Below are 18,109 nucleotides of genomic sequence, written 5' to 3' on the forward strand. Positions count from 1 at the left end.
TCTCAAACTAGAAACTCATCTTGCTTGGTTGTGCAGTGTGGCCACACACATTTTTTTCTACTTCGGTTAGAGCCTGTTTGCGCTGTTCTTTGAAAGTAGTACACACAGTTGTTGGAAATCATCAGTTTTTGGGGGGAAATTTCGCTTTCATTTTTTAAAACAACAATAAAACTGTCAATTTTCAAGTGAAAGTTCTCATGCACAAGGATTTTAATCATCCATTAGCTTTCTAACACAATGAGCAAATGCAATGTACTATGGAACACTGGAGTGCTGGTTTCTGGAAATGGGCCTCTATGCACCTGTGTAGATATTGCATTAAAAATCATACATTTGCAGCTTGAATACCACATTGACGATGTATAGGCAGTATTTATGATTAGTTTAATGTTATCTTTGTTGGAAAATAAATCAATGTTTTTTCCTTAAAAAAGGACATTTTTAAAGACCCCAAACTTTTGGACGATAGTATTTGTTCCATTTCTGGCTTACCATCAGCGTGTCCTTCTGGGCATCGCTGCACGTCTCCAGGATGTCATCCCTGGTGGCGAACAGCTGGTCTACCGTGTCCTTGTGGCGTATGATGTCAATGTTGAAGGCCTTCTGAACCTGCAGCTGTGCCACTGTCACATCAGGCTCCAGGCTGAGCGGGCCCAGCGATGCCAGCTTGCGCTCCGTCTCGCCCACCCAGGCTAGCTCTGCGTCCACCGCCTCCTCGTACTTCGCAAGTCAAAACGTGAAAACTTTATTATAACCGTGAACAGGACTCAATAACAAACAAAGGTTGCAGGCACATTACCTGTTGCGACCTTTGGATGGCTGCCTGCACGAGCTGCACTCGTTGGGTGATGGTGTCGTCGGCCTGCCGGAAGCGCTGGTTGGCGTCAGCGACTAAACGGTCCAGGCCCTCGCGGGCTCGCCAGGGCACCAGATCCAAGAGGGCGCTGCCCACCTCATTTACGGTGTCCAACACCAACCGCTTCTCGGCAGACACTTTCTTCAACTCCTACAAAATCAGACGAATTGTAGGGTGATACCCTCTTAGTCCGTGGGTGTCTATTAACTTTATTTCCTGAAACCAGTGCTTCCCAAGCTTTGCTGTACCACAGACTGGTTTATTGCCTGGGTAGATACTCTCATCCTGGTCGTATATAAGAATAGTAATAATAACAATTTTAATAAGCCTAAAACCACTGAGTAATCACGTGACCACTAGGGATGTAGATTACATAGGAACATTTATCATCACACTATTTTTACTCATGGTACCGTTGACCCGTGTTTTTTTATCAGCGTGCCAGGGAACACTAGTGTGTCGTGCTTTGCTTTTCTCCAGTGATCAGCAGGGTAACTGTGAAATTCATCCATAATATTAGGTGGCAGCATATTAATATATATATATATATATATATTTTTTATAAAATAATTGTCTGATCATGAGGAATAGCAGGGAAATGTATGGAATAACATTTTTTTCCAAGAAGGTATTTCAGATTGCACTGCAAAAATATAAATAAATAAAAAGACTTGTACATAATTATATATGTATGTGTGTTGTAAGACGGCAAAACTGCCATGGGGGGGGGGGCGTGTTGACATCTATATATATGTTTTCTTTTCTTTTACTGTTTTGTAATAAAGCACATTTGACCTCTATTACATTTGGGAGTAGAAGCACTCTCATTGGTAAAGTTTGAACTCGGTGGTAAAGCATCCGCGCTCTGCACATACATAACCATGAGAATGAGTATGAAGTATAAACGCAAAGTGTTGCAAATCCCCAGTGCCCCCTTGAAAAAATATACAACAAGAATGAGAAGACAAGCATAGACGGGGATAAAGAAAACAAAAAGTCTCCCAAAAATTAAGACCAGGAAGTTTCACAAAGTATATGTAGCAATCAGCTTTATTGCGACCACTGTGATGGACGAGGAAATAATGTTGGCAGCAGACAAAATGAAGCTAAATAAATTAAGTTGTCAAATAACGACATTACACTAGAATCACGATGATGGACTCAAGTTTTTTTCGAAAGGGCGCAGGAAGTTTTCTTCTTCGGAGGGGGAGGCGTGACGGAAAATAATTGAGGGCACTGCATTAAATGGAGAAATCCGGTGTGAATCATATATCTTGCAGAGCCACAAATTTGCGTTTTACCAGTGTCTGAAACTCTTGCGAAAAAGTTACCGGACACCAGGGGAGACCAATTCTGAGCTTCTGATTGTCTGCCGAGTATGCAAATTGCCAAACAAACCGAAATTTCCAAACCGAACGAAGATTTTGAAATCAAAATAAAGCACATGTATGATTTGAAAAAAATAAATAAATAATAATGACGAAAGATTTTTTTTTCTTTCTTAATTGATGAAGTGGTCGGCCACCGGTCCAGAGCTGTTGTGTAAGTTGTACCCCCGACGAGAAAGATGCACGCCCCGGGCGTCCGGGCAGACGTTATTTCAGACAATGGTTTTACATATGCATTTTTTAATTTTGTGTAGTTAAAAAGACATGATTTTTAGATATTGAGGATCAAGTTTTCGGTTGCAGGAAGTTCTACCTATTAAAATTTACCACCGTGAAACGCTGCCTTCAGTTTTTATGCAGGGCACATAATTAATGTCTATAATTGATACATAATCCTTGCACTAATACACATTTCATAGTGCTCTATTTACGTGTAAAAGGCAACTGTCCTCTTGGGTGTGACCCGTAGGGAGCGATGAGGCTTTAAAGGACAATGCCACACAAACTAATGTCAGCTGCCGTTAATCACAAGGGGAAAAAATGCAGCAGCAAAGCAAAGCCACCAAAGAGTAGTGTCTGCATCATTTATAAAACATGGCGACAATTTCACGCATTTACAAGCACTTAATGCAAAATTGAAGGATTTTCAAGGACCTTTGGCACCCATACAAACTCAGTACTTGACACACCTTCTGTCGCTCCTGGTAGGCTGGCGAGGCGTCCGGCTCCACATGGTTGAGCTCTGCTTCCACAGCGTCCAGCCATTGGTTGAGGTCTTGATGGGCGCTGGCGAAGCGCCTGGCAAGCTGCAGGGCTTGCTCCAGCGTACGGAGCGCTTTGCTGCTGCTTGCCGTCATTTCGGCATAGCGGGATTTGATTCCGTCTAGCTTCTCTTGGATCAGCAGGACTTCCTCGCCTGTGGGAGGGGAAGACCAACCCGGCAGGTCAGTCTAGCGAAAAAGACTGGGTCGGCAACCCGCGGCTCGGGAGCTGCATGTGGCTCCCTGGCACTTTTCCAAAATGGTTTATGAATATATGGTAAATGGTCTGCTTTTATATAGCGCTTTTCAAGTCAAAGAAGACCACCCAAAGCGCTTTACAATGTGCTTCAGACTTACCCTTTCACACACACACTCACACCTATAGCGGCCATGCAGACATGCAAGGCGCCGACCTGCTTATTCGGGGCATCAGGGATTCAGTGTCTTGCCCAAGGACACTTTGACATAACACGGAGGAGCCGGGAATCGAACCTGCGATCTCTTGATCCCAAGACGAGCGCTCTACCTCCTGAGCTAATGCAAATTTTATATATATATATATATATATATATATATATATATATATATTTGAATATGGTTTCTAGGAGGACAGACATGACACAAAGTAACATTTTCCAATGCTGTAAAAATCTCTAGAGTAAATATTACATTTCAACTCCGGTTGTAACTACGTAACTATGAGACGAGATGGAAATCGGCTCGCTTTTTTTTTTCTCTCAGAGGTCTTTGCTGTTAAAGCCCAGTGAAGCGCAATCTCTGCCCCTTCTAAAGCGGCAGCAGGACAATTTAACGCTGCATTCCTAATTTCATTACAGAAGTCACATTAAACGGGTAGGAACACAACGCTCTTATTGTTGCCCGGGTAAGGGGCACGTTATGCATGTTCCATTTTGTTTTTTTCTCCCTGAATCCTCAAAATGGAAAATAACATAAAAAATGCGTTTATTTAATTTTATCAAATAAATAAAACTTACCGTAATTCATCAATATTGTAATGACATTAAACTTGAGGAGGTATCCTTCAATAGAGTCGTCACGTGGTGCATGATTATCTACAATATGTGCTACACTAAACTGTCTTTTTGATAGAAGGTAAACATAGCTAATATAGATTATAAGGCTTATATATATATTCATTTTTTTGCTGCTCCCTTTTTTAGGGGTCCAGTCAGCTCTTTCAACATTTTTGGTTGCCGAACCCTGAAATAAGACGACTATTGAAGACAACCTGAAACCCACCTGTAGTCTGCTTGAGAAGAGCTTGTCCGTTCTTGATGGCCTGGTCCACCGTTTTCTTCCTGCTTACGATTTCCTCGTTTAGAGACTGTGGAGGAAATGAAAAAAATATTTACAAGGACATACGCAAAACTGCCACACTTATTTTGGACTGGACAATCAATCCAATTAACTCATCATTTTGATTGGAATTTTGGCTAAATCGTGAAATTGAGGGTAGGAAATTGAATTTCGATTACTTAAAGATGGTGCTGATTGACTAGGTAATCGTGGCATTTCAACAAGTTAGTCCCAAGCAAGGTATTTTTTTCACGGGTCATGACTGTAAATTTATTTAAATTCAGTTATTCTTGTCTGAACATTTAGCACAAAATCTACTTTTTACTAAAATCTGTATCTGTTGCACAAATTGTGCGGATGGCCAACTCATGCAATGTAGTGCAGGTAATATAATTTCTTTTTCTCCGTATTTCATTTCTCCTTTATTTGAGGACTCATTTTATTGAATTGTCGTGAGCCTGCAGTTTTGTGAGGGCAGCGCAGTTGCGCGCTCGTGATGCATTCAGGGACATTTCATAAATATTATCGATTGTCTCCTTTTTGTATTTTACAGCTAATTAGAGTTCGAAATCCTTATACGGTCATTGCATTATTTTATCGTGAGAATGTTTCACTTAGCCTAGTAATTCTAAAAATTGTCGAGGTTTTGCCTCCCCACTTCAAACTAGAAATTCTTAAACTTGAACACAAGAAATCCAAGTTTGTTGAAAACGTGGAAAGGGAATATTTGGTGATGGATTCTAAATAGGAAGTAAAACTGAGCATTTCTTGTCAGCCACGTAAAAGAGAAATTGTACTTTTTGCGTAATGAACTGTACTACTCTGTTTAAATTTGAGCACCATTTTTTAAGACTAAAAGCAATTACCTGACCTTGGTTTCCTCCAATTATTTTGCAAGGTTACATTGTTCATTTATCTTGAACAAGATTTCGTATTTTCTTACATATTTTTATTTTATTTAATTAGCATACGTGGTATTGGAGTAATCCAAAAGTAATGAAAGGTAATCAAGTTACATTACTGCAATATTATGGTATTCAGGTTCTGTTTTTGACTACAGGTAACGAGTAACGGGCCTTTTTCAAGTAACGCTCCAGTCCCTGCACGTTTAGAAAGTATTCTGGACGGTCGTACCAGCGTGTGCTTGTGCTGCTCGGCCAGCACGTCAGCCTGGTACGTCTGCACCGAGACTTGGGCCAGCCGCTGGCCCACCTCGGCCAGCCAGTTGAGAACTTCCACCTCGTCCTCGCCGAAGAGGCGAGCATTAGCTAGCGCCTGCTCCAGCAGCGCCGCCCGCCGCTTACACCAATCCGAGAGCTGGGCATGGCCCGAGCGCACCGCCTCCACGCGCTCACTCAGCCATTCGCGGTCCGAGGCGCAACTGAGCGGGGCCAGCGATTGGCTGAGGGAACGTAGGCGCTCCACGTCCGATTCGCGAGCGAGCACGTCGTCGTGGATGGTCTGAGGCGCGTGCGTGTTTTTTAGGGATGGTGATGAAAAAGAGAACAAAAGATGAAGATAAACTTAAAAAAATGAGCATGCTTGACAAAAATCAGAAAACTGGAAATCATAAATGACATAACAAATGTATAACATTTAACTCATTCATTACAGTTACGTTTAAATACGTTTTCAGAGGCATTGTCCCTGAGTGCCACAACATAAAAATATGTTTGTTTTGTTTTGTTTTATTTTAAAAATCTATAATAAAGGTTTTGGCGCAGCTCATCAGTAAGAGTCGGCACTATGTCCACCCATTAAGGGAGCACCCACTTGCTAGTTTTGATTCCTGTATCCAGCGATTGCCGTGTTAAAGCAGCCCCGTATGGAGAGTATAGGCATAGTGAGGCAGTGTGGTCAGAGTAGCGAATATATATGGATAAGTACAGATAGTCAACACTTCGAGCTTTTTTATTTCTAAAATGACGTTTCAAGCACTTCCACAGGAATGTGGTCACCATGGTGACCGCGATCGCGTGAACGTCACCGAAAACATCGGGTGCTGAAAAGTTCTTGCAAAGTTCATGCATCGTTAATGCGTAAGTTCAGTGTTCTTGCAATAAAATGGTATTTTGAATGCAAAGTGCCCTTGTGTTTATGAAAAGCATTGTTTAAATATTGGAGGTATTACAAGTGCAAAAAAAAAGCACCAAAGTGAAAGCTCTGCTTGAAATGCATTCTTTCACGAAAAGTTGTTTTATCAGAAGTTTTCATGACAACAAGTATTTTCAAGAAACTTAGTGAAGTTCAACTGTTGTTTACTAAGCAATGGGCACTCCGGTTTCCTCCCACGTTCCCCAAAACATGCGTGTCAGGTTAATTGGCTGGTCCAAATAGTCCCTAGGTGTGAATTGTCTGTTCCTGTGTACCCTGCGACTGGCTGGCAACCAGTTCAGGGTGTCCCCTGCCTAAAGATAGCTGGGATGGGCTCCAGCACCCCCACGACCTTACTGAGGATAAGCAGTGCAAATAATGGATGGATGGATGGATGGAAAATTCTAGAAACACATTTTTTTAATGAAAGGTGAAGGTTAAAGATTTGTTTTGATATGTCCTATGCCTCTATAGCTACAAACCTAAATTTTCTGTTGGCTGGCACCGGCCCTTCCCATTTGAGAGAAACGTCTGTCATTGAATGAGTTTCAAACACAGAACAAAAACTGAATGATGAATTTGAGAAAGAGTGAAAAATGAAAGGGCAAGAAAGAGATACATATAGAGTGAAAATGTGAGAGGAAAAAGAAAAAGAGATAAAAGAGAAAACGAGAGGGAGAAAGAAAAAAGAAATTGATACATGAGAAAGAGAGAGAAAGACAGACAGTGGGATACAGAGAGAGAGAGAGAGAGAGAGAGAGAGAGAGAGAGAGAGAGAGAGAGAGAGAGAGAGACAGAAAGGGAGAGACAGAGAGAAAGAAATAGTACTACGATTGCTTTGAAAGTGACACCTGGCTTAGGTGACATTGAGTGGACACATTCCAAACTGCAGCTCATTTTTCTCTTGTGCTTCGATTTCATGATTTAAACTTTTTTATACCAAGCAACTTTTAAGTCAAGCAACACAGAATCCCTGAAAAATAAACTACAAAAGAAAAAAAAAAAGCGAAACAATAACCCTTTAGTGCTATAGAAAACTTCAACACAAGAGCCTTTACCTATTTACAATTCAACTTCCAACTAATTTTGACTGAAACAACACCAGAACCTCTTAATAACATGCAAAAATTAAAATCAAGATGTGTATAACAAGAACAAAAATATCATAAGTCTACTTAATATTGGCATTTAGGAACACAAGGTTCTAAGTGTGAGGGTATGATTTAGATTCTTCCGTTAGTAATAGACAATACACAATGTTCTGGAGCTATATAACAAAAATGAGTTTAAATAAGGATCCTTTCCCTGCTTTGACTCATTTTTAATTAATTTTTTTATCCATCGTATTGCAATCTCGCTTGAACTGTTCCTTGCTCAATGTGCTGCATCGGTATCGACCCCCCCAACCCTTCTCTTCTCTGCTCAGATAACAAAAATGTGTACATCAACCAATTAACCAGAAGTAAGTGAGTGGGAAAAAAATTAATACAAGTTTGGGGTGGACCAATTAAAACCTGGCGACCCGCCGGAGTTGTTTTTATATGGTATGGGAAACACTGCAAGCGTAAGGCACACTTTAACAGCCAAACGGTAGTTGTATTGTAATTTTTTTTACGAGTGGCCATGAATGGCACCCTTCTCTATTTGGTACGTGTTATATGGCGAAACGTAGACGGGAGTGTTCTCGTACCTTGTGCTTGAGGATCTGCTGGCTGATCTTGGCCGTTTGGGTTCCCATGGGCTCAGCGGAGCTCAGGCGCCTCTCAGTGGCGCTAAGCCACTCGCCCAGCGGCTCCAGGGCCTCGTGGAAGTGGAGCGCCAACACCTGCAACTCCTCCAGTTGCCTCTGCCTGACAACCAAATAATGATGGAAAGGCACTTTTATTAGCGCTTTTTATTGCTGCATTTAGACCTGGGTGTGTGCGCTCCAGCTGTTTTAGAAATAGTCTGAGTGTAAGGCACTGTGAGGCCATTCTTAGGAAGATGTGGAAGCTTGAACTGCAGAGCCAATCAAAGCAAATCAGATGTCCAAAAAACAGGGCTTGTAAAACTTTTTCATGGACAAATTCAAGCACTTTTTAAGGACTTTCAAAGCCAATTTTCCACATTTTCCAGTGCCATTAAAAAAAGAAATCCATCGTTGTTCAAAAGAACAGCAGCCTAAACCTTAGTTTCATACCCCAACCTTATATGGAACCCGAAATCAGTTTAAAACCCTAACTTGCAACCCAAACCCAAACTCTACATCTAACCCTAGCTTTAACCCCAAGTCCTAACCCTGTTTCAAATAGCTCTAAATCTTTTCTGGAAATGTACATTCTGTTTAGAACCCTAACATGCAGTTTAAACCCTAGTTCCTAACCCTAAAACTACACTAAACTCAAGCCATAAACATTAGACCCAACCGTATTTCAGAACCTTATTTTTTTTTGTTTCTAACTATTTTAACTATTTTGGAGCCATAAAATAAATATTTACTTATTTGAAGCCCAAACACTAGATCCTAACCCCTTTATCATAGTATTGCCATCTTCCTTATCTTATTACTGTGTTTTTATGTTAATTTACTATCAAAATGTGTTTTAGTGATCATGTGTTTTATAGCTATTTAGGGTAAACTTAAGTTCTTATGTGAGGCCGGGAACAAATTGATTATTTTTTTAGTTGTTTCATATGAAGGAAATCCGCTCGAGGTACTAGCATTTTTAGTTGCAAGAATATATAGACAACTGTAGTCAACTTTCTGTGAGCTTTCAGGTCTGCATTTTAGTTTTCGGTGGGTCTCTTTATGGTAGGTATGCTTCCCAAATTTCATGCAAATTCACTGGCTTCGGGTAATGGATTTAGGAAAAAAATTGTTATTAGCATGTTGTGAGTTTTAAGACAAGCCACAAACTGTGTTGCATCCTCTGCTCAAAAACAATATAGCCTGCATCGGCTATCCAAATTTAAAAGCATCCAGACAAAACTTCAAGGAGGTGGAGTACCGTATTTTCCGCACTATAAGGCGCACCTAAAAGTCTCAATTTTTTTCAAAAGCTGACCATGCGCTTTATTAATACAGTGCGCCTTATATATGGATCAATATTAAGTCGCAAAGTCTTACAACTAATGCAAAAGCAGCCGCCGACTAGATTTTCCCCCGAACGCGAAGTAGTCCGCGGTGTATGCTGGGATTTATATACCGGCGTTTCATTGGCTAACCAATGTGTCAATCATCGATTGAAGCGATCACTATTGGCTAAAGTTATTCGGAGGTAAAGGGGGCGGATCCTTTTTATCATTTACAGGCTTTGCATAGGCTAAAGGGACAAAACAAAGCCTGCAATTGGCCGAAAAAGATGAATGTGAATAGCATGTTCGGTAGAACTACGGCATAGAGTAAACAGTATTTTACTATTCTGTACTGTATTTGTAAATATTTTACTCTCCTGGATTTACTACACTTACGGATATAAGAGGACCATGGTTGCACATTATTATTGAAAGCAACGACTTCGGTGAGCTACTCCGGCTATATATTTTACAAGTATCTTGTTTCAGAGTGATCTAGAAGTTTCTGTGATGGGTCTTTTTTAAATTAAACTCAATTCCAATTGTTTATTGTCATATGCACAGTAAAGTTGTGAGCGAAAAAGAAAATAGAAACTAAGGAATGGTTGGCATTTCTTGAATTCCAAGACTTTAACCTTCCGAATGATATTTGGAACGATGCATTTGAGTGACATCGTACGGACACCGCATCCGCACGTGTCTACGACACGTATTTGCTTCTTTGCAAGCTTTCGGAATGTTAAGGGGGTAAAAACTTGGACTGAACTATCTGACTGTTTTGTCCACGTTCCCATTGTAGCGCCTTATAATCCGGTGCGCCTTATGTATGGAAGATATAGGACCAAAAGCTATTTTTTGGGGGTGCGCCCTATAGTGCGGAAAATACGGTATATATAAAAAAAAAAAAACTCTTCGGACCCAAGCCTTGTTTTTAATATGTATTTATGTTCACGCAGGTTTGAGGAAGATAAGGAACTCCTTAAAATGGCAATTCCAAATAAGAAAAAAATCTTCTTTTCGAATAATTTTCACTTGTATTTCAAGTAAATCAACTAGATCAGGTGTCAGGAACATATATGGCTCTTTTCATGAGTACTACTTGCTCGGAAAAAAAATGGAACATGCATAATTTTTGCAAACTCGGAACAAAACTGAATATAAAGAAGGTTTGGTACAGTATACATAGAGCATATTTTCCACTACAATTTACAGTCAAGGTGTCACAGACCCCGTTTTGATTGTGCATTGCTAAAGAAACCTTAATATGGAAATTCATTCGACAATATATGTTCACTGTTAAGACACTTATTGATGAAAACCCACAGAAATTTACCGCAAACAACAAAATACTGTAGCAACATGCCCAGAGTGATTTGGGTGAGCAGTAGAAATGGAAGAAGCTATACACCCTCGTCAAGCGCCATCTGCAATAAAAGGTAAATATGTCGGTATCTTCCTTTGCAGTATTTGGTGACATTTTTACAAAAGAACTTTGCTCACACCTTGTTTTGAAACCATTATTTGGGACAGAAATGACGGTCAAAATGAGCTTAAGTAATTGAGGGAGTGGGACAAATTTTAAGTGGTTTATTGTTATAGATATGGGACACAGGCTCTGGCATTATTATATCATAGATTTTATCAAATCATCAGACATCACGCAGTGAAATAGAATGTGATAGGATTTGGCTTTAGTCTAATTTTTGGCTGTTTTGTTGTCTCTCTCTCCCCCCAATAAAAGAAAAAAATTATATATATATATATATATATATATATATATATATATATATATATATAAATGGGCGGCAGGACTGTTACGACGCAGCCCCACGGTGTAGAGGCTCAGGGTTCAAGTCCAGCTACCGCAACGACCCCTTGTGGAGTTTGCATGTTCTCCCCGTGCTTTTTGGGGTTTCCTCCGGGAACTCCGGTTTCCTCCCACATTCCAAAAACATGCACAGCAGGTTGAATGGCAAGTCCAGATTGTCCCTAGGTGTAAGAGAGCGAGTGTATTGTCTGCGACTGGCTGGCAAGAATTTCAGGGAGTCCCCTGTCCACTGCCCAAAGATGGCTGGGATGGGCTCCAGCACCCACGCGACCCTACTGAGGATAAATGGAGCAGATAATGGATGGATATATATATATATATATATATATATATATATATATATATATATATATATATATATATATATTACATATTTTCTTTTTGCTTTCATGGCCCTTTTGGTCTTTGGGTTAAAAAGGATCCCAACCCCTGAACCAGATGTTGCGCGTCGCATCCAATCAGAATGTGTTTACCCTTCTTGCACATGTTTGCACAATGACTTCAGAAAAACAAGATGTTCGTCCAAAACAAACAAAAGCAAACACAAAGACCACCCAAGGGTTTCATACCTGGAGCTGGCTTTGTCCAGGAGCTGGCCCCACCTCTCGGCCAAACTGCGCAGCTGACCCTGGATCTTTTCTTGGTCTTGAGCGTCGGCAGTGGCAGCGATGCGCTCGCCCTCGGCACGGATCATCTCTACTGTCGGCCGCCGGTCATCCAGCAGTCTTTGGAGCAGCTGGGCGACAAAAACAATATTGAAAAGAGAACTTTGCTGAATTCAGTTTGATGATGGCTGTATAACACTGTTGTGTGTTTTTTTGCCCATAATAATCTCCTTTTGAGGTTGGCTGGTCTTAAATGTGGCTTTAAGGCCAGGATCACTGAGTCGCCTCTTCACCATAGAAGTTGTTTTACGGGTACTTTTTAACTAAGCAGCTAGTGGAAGACCTGCATCGCGTTTATTTTTTAAATTAGACACTCCTCCTGCTTGGTTGTACAGTGTGGCCACCCAGTTATCTTTCTACTCTGGTTAGAGCCTATTTATGTGGTTTTCTGAAAAGACTAGTATACAACATTGTAGGAAATATTATTTTCCTGGCAATTTCTTGCATGGACTAGCCTCCATTACTTACGGCAAGGTAGAGCTCTGTAAGATCTGGCCTAGGAATAATCCAGCCCTGCTCGCTGTTATTAAAGCCTGAAAAAGCCCAACCAATCAAATTGATTTGAGGGACCGAACTGGAAGCAAACCCGAATTTTCATATTTTATGTGAGGACTCAGAAGGAGGGAGGGTTATTTGGATGACTCAGTTTCCCCCAAATGTGTGCTTGCTTCTCTGGGTCTGACAGTGCCGCAGGGCACACACGCTGACGAGAGTGCATGCGGCGCTGGGCAGATCCTCCACAAAGAAAAAGAAACAAGAACAATGATGGGTGGATAGATATATATATATATATATATATATATATATATATATATATATATATATTATTTTATTTTTTAAGTCGGCGAGAGAGAAGACTGGCCCAAACTTCAACGTAATGATTGACATTTATGCTTGAGCCAAATTTTGGGATTGGCCCAAGATTTTACCTTCAGGAAAAGGATAGACACATTAATGTTCTTTTTCTGGCCGTTCTTAAAATGTAATCACAGGCACAAATAAGACGCTCCACATTCTTGACTGGCTCAAAGGAAAATCAGTTTTATAGCTTTTCTAACCAACTAAATTGTCTGAGGTGTGCTATTGCACAAGAGTTTTCAAATCATCCATTAGCCTTCTAATGAAATTAGCTAATACAATGGACTATTAGAACACTGAAGTGCTGGTTGCTGGTAATAGGCCTCTATACACCTACGTAGATAATGCATTAAAAAAAGACATTTGCGACTAAAATAATGATTTACCCTGTTACAATGTATAGAATGTGTTTCTGGTCTGTTTCAGGTTATGTTCATTGAAAAGAACAGTACTTTTCCGTCAAAAATATTTCTAAGGGATCCCAAACTTTCAAACAGTAGTTTGTGTGATCCTGGTCCCACCTTCTGCTCTTGGATCTGGGCCTTCACCACGCGGTACTCAGCCGATGGCGGCTTCTGATTGGCCACCAACTCCTCGGTGTCACTCAGCCAGCTGAGCAGCGGCTCCAGGGCATCCTGGAATTTCCCACAATGCAACAGGGCCTCCTGCAGCTGGGCGATCCTCTCGGCCACCTGTGGAGCACACCGTCGATTACGGCAAATATCGATAATAGAAATAGTCGACAATGAATTTTATTGACCATCGTCGTAAGAAATGTTTATCCAAAAGAGTGAGGCGTTTCTAGAAAAATATTATATCTGCTGAGAGTCGCACATTCGCAATAGTATCTCTGTCTCAAGCGGTGTCATACAGAAATGGAGGCGTCAACATCAAGTACGTGTACCAAAACTTGTAAAGTTTGGGAACATTTTATCCTGGATAATAAATCAAAATGAATTTGTTTAGCACTTTCCCAACACCGAAATGCAACCTAAAGTGCTGTATAAAAACATTAAATATAAATTAAGAAAATCACCGATTCATCAAAGACTACTAGCAAAGTTTGTTAAACAGAACGTACGTATCATAGCAGTACCTTAGTGATGCACCTTTTTCCATGCCATTTAAAGAGAAATCACGTCGGACAGTTGAACGAAACTCTGTTGCACGTGCGCAACAGCGTTACTGTCTTGAGTGGTAACATACACATACAGAAAAGACGGTCAACATCCTGTGCACGGACCAAAACTCAGAAAGTTTGCGAGCATTTTAGCTTGGTTGCCGTAAATCAAAGGCCACTTGCAAAGTTAGCAAAGCAGAACTTGCGTATCATGGCAGCAGCTCAGTGATGCACGAAAATTAAAAGATAACGTCGGACAGTTGAACGCAATAGAGTCTGACTCGCTTCTGTAAGATTGAAGTTATTATCAAGCAAATACGCTATTGATGACATGCATTTTACGTCCGTGTTACATGTCGAAGTGTCCTTGGGTAAGACACTGAACCCCTAATACCCCCAATAAGCAGGTTAGCGTCTTACATGGCTGCAATACAAGGCCGCTATTGGGAAATGTGGAGCACATTGTAAAGGGCTTTGGGAAGTCATTGACTTGAAAAGCGCTATATAAATGCAGATCATTTCATTTCATTTCATTTACTTATTTGATTTCAATTTATTATAAAAATAAAAGTTTATTTATGGATTTATATCTCTGATACCGGGCACTTTGCTTCGCTCGCTTTAGATAGAGGTGTTTGATTTTTATTTTGTTTAACTCTGCGGTATATATTCATTCTACACATTTTTCTTGTGTTTACTATAATTTGCCACATAGTTAAAATAACTTCACACTAAATCAGAGAAAAACTACTAATTATCAGAATTGTTTTTAATAATAGTTGTTTATTGGTCAAGTATTAAAATAGTGGTTGACTGCAATCCTACCCTCTTGTTGAGTGAGTTCCATCTCTGGTTGGTCTGGTCCAGATCGTGTTCCAGGGCTCGCGTGTCCGTGTTCTTGGCGGCACTTTGGATCAAGCCTTGGCCGACCGCGTTGACGTGCTGCAGCCTGGCCTGGACGCCGTCCACTTGATCTCGTTCCAGTTCCTGATTGTGGGACGAGAGAAAGTGTATGGTATAAGGCCACAGGTGTTGGTGAATCGAGGTAAGGTGTTCAGAAATGTAAGCCATGCGCAGCGTTCAAACACCTTTTTTTCTTAGCCAAATTTAAGCACCTTGTAAGGTCTTTCAATGCTAATTTTCCAATTTCTCCAGTACCATTAAAAGAAGGAATCTGGTGTGACTTGTTTTGCAAAGCCACAAATATATCTGCGATTTGAATATGTGATTTTAAATCTTGCGTGTACATTTAACAAAAACAATTAGATCTTGAGTAAATCGCCAATATATTTCCAACATATTTGTGGATCAGAACAAAATATGTGTAAAATATTCTTGAAAAAAACCATTCCTCATACAGGGGTTGTGTGAACTGACATTTTCAGTTGCAGCAAGTTCTTCCCATTAGAGTTTTGTAAAGGGGAACGCGACCTTCATTTTTTTGCACCACCCATAATAAATGTCCTCAAATGATACAAAGTCTTTGCACTAACACACATTTTATACAGGGTTCATACACCCTTTTTGGCTAATTTCAAGCAATTTTAAGGAGCCCAGTACCATTCACAGAAGAAATCCAGAGCAGATAAAAAGAATGGGAGCCTCACCCTTTGTTTCAAACCCGAACACTATCTCCAACCTTATTTCAGAACCATAGAATCAGTTTAAACACCTAACTCGCAGCACAACCCCTAGCTCCTAACCCTACACATAACTGTAGCTGTAACCCTAGCCCTAACCCAGTTTCAAATTGTAACCCTAGCTCCTAACCTACTTTGGAGCCCTACATTTAGTTTAAAAAACACAATATGGAGCCCAAACCCTTGTTCCAATCTCTAAACCTAACTATAGCTGCAACCCTAGCTCCAAACCTATTTTAGAAACCTTAATTCAGTTTAATACCCTAACAGGGAGCCTAAACCTTAGTTTCTAACCCTAGCCACAATCCTATTTTGGAAATATTATACATATACACCGGAGCCATATCCTCCTAGTGGGAGGAGGCTAGAGTCAAGAACATTTACATTTCTGAGTCTTTCTGGGAGATTGATACAGAGGAGGGGATTCCCAGCCCCCTCGCTCAACCCAACTGATGTGTTGGGAGTCATTAGGTGACCAAACCCCCCAATTCCAACCCCTAATGCCGAGCGCCAAGCAGGGAGGCAATGAGTACCAATGTTGTAAGTCTTAGGTATGACGAGGCTTGAACCAGCAACCTCCCAGTCTCTGGGCGCCCTAACCCCAAGGCCACCGAGCTGGTTTTGGAAATAAAACATATTTAAAACCTTTTTTTGAAGCGCAAATCTAAGCTCTTAACCCACGCCCAACAAATAAGCTAAGAAACATAGATGTTTTTTTAAGGATTTACAATACTTTATCTAAAAACAAAGCACTTTTCAAACCTTGAAAACAAAACATTAAAATTCAAGCATTTTCAAAAGTTTCGAGCACTGTGTTTATAGTGCCCTGTTTAGGTGTAGTATGCACCAGTCCTCTGGGCCGGCAACCCGAAGGGGCCAATGATGCGTCATAGGACAAAGCCATGCAAACTAATGCCCGCTGTCGTTAATTACTAGTAAAGAAATGCAATGGCAAAGCGAAGCCACCATATAACATTGTTAGCATCATTTTTGAGCAGACTTGTGAAACATGGCAAAATTTCAAGCATGTAAAAGTAATCCACGTAATGTTCAAGGACTATCCAAATCTTGAAAATATAATATTAAAATCCAAGCATTTAATGATTACAAGCACCTGTACAAACCCTGGACTCAAGTGACTTTGCTGACACAAGCGGGGACAACAGGATATTAACAGGGGTGGAACAAAGAGTAAGAAAAAAAAGTCAGCAACATATGCATAAATGCAGGCACAAGAGTTCCTTGTGCTTGGCCAGGAGTCAAGAACCTCTGGCTTGTCAGCCATTTATAACGCTTTTCATTGGTACATATGGCTCGAAGATAAAATAGAACTTGAACAAGTTTTGTTTTATTGTTTCATGCTGAGCCGAAAGTCAAACATGCAATGCCGAGTCAAAACTGAATTTCAAAGTAAATCATTTAAAAAAACAAGCATTTTCCTGTCCTTGAAAACAAAACATTACAAATCCAATCATTTTCGAGGTTTTCAAGCACCCGTACGAACCCAGCTGAGAACAATAAGCAGCAGGCGGTGAGCTGCCACCGCCCTGCTAGCGAGTGCCTGTGGATAAAAAACACCCTCACTGCACTTTGTAGTGGATTTCTCCTTTTTCTGGCCTCGGTCCACACACACAAGCGGCGCTGCGCAGAATGTCCCACATACTTGTCATTGTTCTGCCAGCGCATAAGCACCAAACATTGTCCTCTGTCTTTTCTTCCTCACGTCTTTTGTCATTCTCCGGTCTGCCAGGAAAAATCTTTGCAGGTCCAGATCGATGAGGATGACCGGGAACCACTCTCCAGGGATATCTAAATTGTTTCGGTTGCAGGCCACATGAGAATTTCACATGTTTGATGCTCGATTGCATCATTTTGTTCATGCATCATTTCTGAAGCCAAAAGTCAGAGTCTCAGAACAGCACAGTCAAAAATAACCCAATTTGGGTTACGGGTGGACTGTTGTACATTGTATGCAGTTGCTTTGGTTATTTAATACACCACATATTGTTTCATTTTGTTTTAAAAGACCATGAAAATGTCGTAGCCAGGGTTCATACAGCTTTTTCTTGGCCAAATTCAAGAACTTTTAAGGACTTGCAAAGGCAATCAATTTTCCAATGATTCAAGTACCATTAAAAGAACAAATTCAGCGCCAATCAAAACAACCGCAGCCTACTTAGCTAAAACCATAACTCTAGCCCCAACCTAATGTCGGGACCCTAAAATCTGTTTAAAACCTTAAATTGCAGCCCAAGTCCTAGCATTTACCCCTAGCCCTAGCCCTGTTTCAAACTGTAACCCTAACTCTAAACCTATTTTGGAACCCTACATTCAGTTCAGAACCCTATTATGGAGGGCAAACCCTTAATCATAACCCTACACCTACATCTAACTCTAGCTGTAACCCTAGCCAAACCTATTTTTTTACCCCAATTTTCAGTTTAATACCCTAATAAGGAGCCTAAACCTTAGATTCCAACTCTAGCCGCAATCCTATTTAAGAACCATAAATACGTTTAAAACCCTTA

General features: G+C 40.6%; 1 protein-coding gene across 2 annotated transcripts in view; it reads right to left on the reverse strand.

The window, feature by feature from the left end:
• macf1a (microtubule actin crosslinking factor 1a) overlaps positions 1-18,109 on the reverse strand; it is a 252,345-nt gene that overhangs the window by 42,473 nt on the left and 191,763 nt on the right. For both annotated transcript variants that reach the window (XM_088329356.1, XM_088329357.1), the window contains 9 exons: positions 14,767-14,928; positions 13,343-13,513; positions 11,868-12,034; positions 8,107-8,266; positions 5,457-5,783; positions 4,266-4,350; positions 2,934-3,160; positions 800-1,006; positions 493-720 (listed from right to left, as the gene is read on the reverse strand). In XM_088329356.1, the coding sequence (XP_088185482.1) occupies positions 493-720; positions 800-1,006; positions 2,934-3,160; positions 4,266-4,350; positions 5,457-5,783; positions 8,107-8,266; positions 11,868-12,034; positions 13,343-13,513; positions 14,767-14,928 (1,734 nt within the window). The remainder of the gene's footprint in view (positions 1-492; positions 721-799; positions 1,007-2,933; positions 3,161-4,265; positions 4,351-5,456; positions 5,784-8,106; positions 8,267-11,867; positions 12,035-13,342; positions 13,514-14,766; positions 14,929-18,109) is intronic.

The sequence above is a fragment of the Urocampus carinirostris genome, chromosome 2 (genome assembly GCF_059441175.1).
Source record: "Urocampus carinirostris isolate Australia breed hairy pipefish chromosome 2, RoL_Ucar_1.0, whole genome shotgun sequence".
NCBI lineage: Eukaryota > Metazoa > Chordata > Actinopteri > Syngnathiformes > Syngnathidae > Urocampus > Urocampus carinirostris.